Source organism: Anoplophora glabripennis, unplaced genomic scaffold (genome assembly GCF_000390285.2).
Source record: "Anoplophora glabripennis isolate ALB-LARVAE unplaced genomic scaffold, Agla_2.0 scaffold948, whole genome shotgun sequence".
NCBI classification, from domain to species: domain Eukaryota; kingdom Metazoa; phylum Arthropoda; class Insecta; order Coleoptera; family Cerambycidae; genus Anoplophora; species Anoplophora glabripennis.
In genome coordinates, this window is record NW_019417039.1 from 142,962 (window position 1) to 149,680 (window position 6,719).

The 6,719-nt window shown below is 35.1% G+C and overlaps 1 protein-coding gene across 1 annotated transcript; it reads left to right on the forward strand.

The window, feature by feature from the left end:
• Window positions 1–285: 285 nt before the first annotated feature.
• LOC111692116 (craniofacial development protein 2-like) lies at window positions 286–1,116 on the forward strand. Its single transcript, XM_023455856.1, has one exon. It carries the CDS (start codon window positions 286–288, stop codon window positions 1,114–1,116), a length of 831 nt encoding a protein of 276 aa, XP_023311624.1.
• Window positions 1,117–6,719: the final 5,603 nt, after the last annotated feature.

The following is a 6,719-nucleotide window of genomic DNA, read 5'->3' on the forward strand; positions in this document are numbered from 1 at the left end:
CGATTTAACAAAAAGAGAAAGAGAGATGCAGAAACATATAAGAATAAGAGCAAAGGAAGAGAGCAGAAGTGGAAAGACGGTTAAAATGGGATTTAGCAAACTGATGATAGGAGAGCAACTTTGGAAATGGAATAAGGAGACAAAAAAGCTAGAAATAGCAAAAAACTAAGCACCAAGAGGACAGGAGGCAAGAAAAAAACGGACCAGGCAAGCAAAAAGGGAACGACTGCGATTACAAATCAAGGAAACAAAAGAAAAAGACAGGGCGGCTCCAGAACAAAAAATATGCAGAGAAATGAAAATAGAAGGGAAAGAAAAAATGAAAAGAGTTGGCGAAACAAAGAGGGGAGCAAAACAGAAATAAAAATAGGGACCTGGAATGTAAGAGGACTAAACCAAGTAGGAGCTATGAAACAGCTTATAAGTGAAATTAGGAAACAAAAGTTTGAGATTGTAGCCCTACAAGAAACAAAACAAAAGGAAAGTGTAATGATGGAGATAGAAAAATATGCATTCCTAAATAGTGGAGGGGACAACAGAGTTTTAGGAACAGGTTTCCTAGTTAGTCCAGAAATAAAAAGTTTAATAATGAAATTTAAACCAGTGTCGGATCGATTATGTTATTTAAGAATCAGAGGAAAATTTCAAAACATTAGCCTCATCAATATACATGCGCCGACAGAAGAGGCCGATCTAGAGAGTAAAGAAGCCTTCTATGAAAAGCTACAAAAAGAATACGACGAAATTCCAAGATATGACTTGAAAATAGTACTGGGAGATGCAAATGCAAAAATAGGAAAAGAGGAAATATACAAACAAGCTATAGGAAAACACAGTAAACACGACAAAACATCGGATAACGGTCAGATGCTGGTGGATTTTGCGATGGAGAAGAATATGAGAATAAAAAGTACATGCTTCAAAAAGAAAGAAATACATAAAGGTACGTGGAGAGCTCCAAATGGTGATTACACAAATCAGATAGACCATGTGTTAGTGGAAAGAGAAGATGAAAGAAATATAACAGACATCAGATCGTACAGAGGAATAGATATAGACTCAGACCATTTCATGGTGGGAATAAAAGTGAGACAAACAATACCGGAAAAAAAATGAAAGTGGTGCAAAGCGCAGTTTTAAAAAATACATAAGTCTCGAAGGAGAGGATGCGAGAACGAGGTATCAGGAAGAACTTAGTAAAGCGCTAAAAAATTTAGAAGAAGTCAAAGAGGTGGAAGAAATGTGGGAAAATATAAAGGAGGAAATGCAGAAAACTATAAAGAGTAGCAAAAAAGAAATGGGAGTAGAGAGACGCAGGAAAAAATGGTACGATGCGGAGTGTGAAAGAGAATTGGAGAAAAGGAAAAAACTAAGACTGAAAATGATAGAAACAGAAACGGAAGAAATAAAACAACAATATAAAATGCAAAGACAACATTGCAACAGACTAATGAGAGAAAAGAAAAGGAAATATAACGAGAAAATTGTCAAGGAAATGGAAAAAGAATTTAAATTGAAAAACATCAGAAATTTATACCAAGGACTCAGAGCAGAAAAAAGAGGGTTTGTACATAAAACAATAGCATTCAAGAACAAAAGTGGAGAATTATTATTAGACAGTAACAAAATAGTAGAAAGATTTGTGGAAGTCTTCGATGAGCTACTAAACGTCCAGGAGGATAGGGATGAGGAAGAACAGGTGCTGGAAAATTATGAGAGACAAGTACAAGAAGAAATAGAAAGACCACCATCTAAAGAAAAAATAAGACAGATAATCCAAAACTTGAAGACCAAAAAAACTCCAGGGATAGACGAAATAACAAATGAAATGTTTAAATATGGAGGAGAAGAGCTCTGTGATAAAATCCACAAGTTAATAGAGAAAATTTGGACACAAGAAAAAATTCCGCAGGCATGGACAGAAGCAGCGGTCTGCCCCATCTATAAAAAAGGCGATAGATCGGAATGCGAAAATTACCGGGGAATAGCGCTACTCAACGGGGCCTATAAGATATTCGCTACGTATATAAAAGAAATTTTATCAAAACATATGGAGGAGACAATAGGAGAATACCAATGTGGTTTTAGAAAAGGCAGAGCCGCAACGGACCAGATTTTCACCTTACGTGAAATACAAGCAGAAAGTTATGAATACAAAAGAGACACATTCGTGTTATTTGTGGATTTTAAACAGGCGTACGATAGGATAAATAGAAATCAACTTTGTAGAGCATTACAAGAACTAGGAATTAAAGGAAAGCTGTTAAGTTTGATACAACTAACCCTAAAGCATACTGAAAACAGAGTGAAGTTCCAAGGAAAACTATCAGAGAAATTTGAAGTGAAACAAGGAGTAAGACAAGGAGACCCGATCTCCTCAGTGCTATTTAATTACTTACTGGAAAAAATAATAAGAGAAGCAAAGATGAACAGAAATGGGTTGCTTTTCCACAAAAGACACCAGTGTCTGGCGTTCGCGGATGATATTGCAATCGTAACAAGAACACAGCAAGAACTGAAAACAAAACTAAAACATCTAGAGAGAGAGGCCCGAAAAGTAGGATTGCAGATAAACGAAAATAAAACAAAGTATATGACATGGACAGATAAAGAGTACAAAGTAGGCAATAAATTGACAATAAGAACAGAAAATAACAAAGTATACAATTTCGAGGAAGTAGAGGAATTCCGATATCTAGGCACAGTGTTCTCCAGAAGGCCAGATATAAAAAGAGAGATACAGGCAAGACTGATGGCAGGAAACAGATGTGTACATGCAATGAGGAGACTTTTGAAAAACAAAGACATGACTCAATCACTAAAAATAAGGATTTATAAGTCAATGATAAGACCTATAGTGATGTATGCAAGCGAAACATGGGTTTTAAGAAAGGAAGAGCAGGACAGACTAAGAGTCTGGGAGCGTAAAATATTAAGAAAGATTTACGGAGGAAAAGAAGTAAACGGTATGTGGGAAAGACGTACTAATAATGAAATAAAAGAATTATACAAGGAACCAGACATAATAGGGGTGATAAAGGCACAAAGAATTAGATGGTTGGGACATATCACGAGGATGCATCCAGAAAGAGTTCCCGCAAGAATAATAAATTGTAAAATCGGAAATACAAGAAGACAAGGAAGGCCGAGAGTCAGGTGGAAGAAGGAGGTGGAAGACGACATGCGACAAATGGGAGTACAAGGTTGGAGGGAAAAAGCTCTGGACAGACAGGAATGGAAGAAAGTGGTCAATCAAGCCATGGGCCTACTAGGCCTGTAGAGCTAGTTTATATATATATATATATACAGAATTAGACTTTTTGGTTATTTTTGTTTTTAACCTAAGAAGATTTTGGTTAAATTTTTAAATAATAGAAAATGCAAGTGGTACAAAAAATCTAAATAAAACATGGTATGTTTATGCTTTTAAATTGATGAAACTATCAGTACAAAATTTGGCAAAAGATTTCAAAAATTAAAAAGCGAAAATATAAAGGGTAGCCAAATGAAAACGAAACAGAGCCATTTTCAGGAACTGCGTCAAGATTGTAGAAAAACGTTCAGACCCGTCGATTTTAGATTAAAGGGGGACATTCTTTGCTGATTTTTAACTCCGCCACTTTCACTCACAAGCAAGGGTAAGCATCACCCCAAAATATTTAAATGGCATTGGGGGCTGAGTAATATTTCTTTTGAAAGCTCTTACAATTCTCTTTACAGCAGACTCTAAATTTTATAATTCCGCCCAATACTTATTAAGAATTTTGATTTTAAAGTTAAACTTATGTACAAACAATTAGTAGCGGTGAAATTGTCAGTCATTCGAGTTAAGTACGCCAATTGTATAAATTAGTATTTCTTGCGTTACATTGGTTTTTGGCGATTTGTTATCACTTACGTAAAAAAAACACAATTGCAAAAAACAGAAATGAATGCTATTCACACACAATGAACGTAAAATTAGTGAATTCCAAATTATTTTCTATAGTAGGATCGTATACGATGCAAAGTAGAGCAAAAAATTGTCGGCCTTTTATCAAAGGAAAATCGTGTCATCATTTTTAGGAGGCGTAAGATAAATCATTTCAAATTTAAAATGAAATTCAATGTAAAATCTGAAATACCGCTGCATACGCACTGTGTTCTGGTAGTAGCTGTAGTCGCCCAGGTGCATCGAGTGTACGAACTGGTCGGTTATACGTCAAATACTAACCTGGCGAGCTTTGCCGTCAATTAGAGAGCGCTTCCAAAAAACAAGTAAACAACAGTGGCGCGTACAGAGGTAAAATGTAGTACATATGTGGAATTTAGGAAACAAATTGGATTTATAATAAATTACATTTAAAATAAATAGTTTATGAGAATAAAGGAATTTTTGTAGGAACAAGGGTGCCAGACCTGAACTGATCCCCTCGTCCCTTCATAATGTATAAAGAAATTATTCAATTTGTAAAACCCTTAAAAGCGTACTTCATTGGTTCCCTTGACAGGCAATGATTTATTACTTTGCATCGAATATGATCGTACTATAGTATTATTTGGAAGCGTTGGTTGGTAGTTTATTTAATTGTGTTTTTCAAAATTAAACACTATGGTTTATTCCATTGCGAAAAGGGTAGATATCATTTTGCTTTAATTTATGAACAATAAATGTGCTAATAGAACAGCTCAGCTATTTAATGAACAACATCAAGATCGACATGTCACTAGGAAGTATGTTCTAGAGATAGTAAAAAAATTTCAAGAGACAGGGAACGTAGCCAATAAGAAACGAGAAATTGAAAAACCTATAGTTAATGAAGCTGTGAAGTTGCAGTTTTGGGACAAGTTCATCTTGATCCTACATTAAGTACGAAGCAGCTGGCACCTATGTCTGGGATCAATTGAACTAGCATACAAACCATTTTGAAGAAGAATAAATTTCATCCATACAAAATATATTTAGTCCAGGAACTTCATGTGGATGATTATGACCACCGTTTGCAATTTTGCGAAATAATGAGCGAGAATGATCCATAGTTCCTTTTTAACATCTGTTTTTCTGATTAATGCAATTTTTTCTTGAACGGGACGGTAAATCGTCACAATTGCCGCTATTCACCCGTTTCTCACGAGGTGCATACACAACAACCGGAAAAATTAAATGTATGGGCTGGAATTTTCGGTGTCCGGCTGGTGGGTCCTTTTTTTCTACTGGTAATTTGACTGGCCAAATGTATTTGCAATTACTGGAAGACACTATTGACCCTGCCTTGAGTGATATTATTGAAAATGTTCCAGAGTATGATAAAGATCATTTGATTCTTCAACAGGACGGTGCTCCTCCGCATTATGCGTTAATTGTCCGTCAGAATTTGGACCAACGTTTTCTACGGAAATGGATTGGGAGAAGAGGCAGCATTGAGTGGCCTCCACGATCACCGGATTTATCGCCCCTTGATTTCTTTTTGTGGGGATACCTAAAAAGTAAAATCTATAAAATACAGCCAGCGTTGCTGAAAGATTTGCATCAAAGAATCGTCGACGAATGCCGTCGAATCACTCCAGAAATGCTTCGGAATGTGCACGAACGTTTCGGACAAAATCTTTATTCTTGTATGGAAGCGGGCGGTCATCAGATGGAACATTTAATCAACTAAGTAGTAAGTAAGCAACTAAACATAATTTAAATTTTAAAATGTAATGTGATTTTTTTTTCAAAGTATTGGGCGGAATTATAAAATTTAAAGTCTGTTGTAAAGAGAATTGTAAGAGCTTTCAAAACAAATATTACTCAACCCCCAATGTCATTTAAATATTTTGGGGTGATGCTTACCCTTGCTTGGGGGTGAAAGTGGCAGAGTAAAAAATACCAGCAAAGAATGATCCCCTTTAATCTAAAATCGACTGGTCTGAGCGTTTTTCTACAATTTTGACGCAGTTCCTGTAAATTGCTCTGCTTCGTTTTCATTTGGCCATCCTGTATATTATAGGGAATCTACTCTTTCAACATTATCTACATCAAGGTAGCTAAGAAATGGTCCCAACTCTGTATAAATATGGATCATTAATAGCCAAAAACTTATACAGTCCGTACGATATTTGTTGAGATAGAATTCGAAGAAGACCCCTGCATCACTTTCCTGGATTAACCGTATTTGATACCCGAGATAGATGTCTTTCTACCTCTAATGTCGAATGAGGTTAATTCCAAGTAGGAGACGCAGGGATCTTCTTGGAATTATGTTCTCAACAAATAGCATACAGACTGTACCAAATTCGATAATAATTGTTGAACTAGTTTATAAGAAGTTTTAGAAAAGTCAATACCAACTGTTATATCTTTGTGAGGAGTTAGAATTAAACCCTAACTCATTTTAAACTTTTGTATTAGTTTTAACCAAGGAACATCCTGTGGAAGTTTGGTAAATGAATTAAGAAATATCTGATATTTGCTAAATAACATGGCAATAAAATACATCAAATAATTAAGCATGAATACATAATTAATAAACACTAAATAAAAATAAATAAAACACATAATTAAACATAAATATAATTTATTGTAGTTGTTACTTCAATCTGATTTATTCTGTCTTATATCATAAAAATGTAAAAAGTTTTCGAAAAGTCTGAATTTGATAGTTATTGCAGTCAGTATCTTCCTTCAGCATTCTAATATAAATATAAGGTCAAATAATAAAAATACCCAGTACGTCAGCTGTAAGAGCCAATTAGTT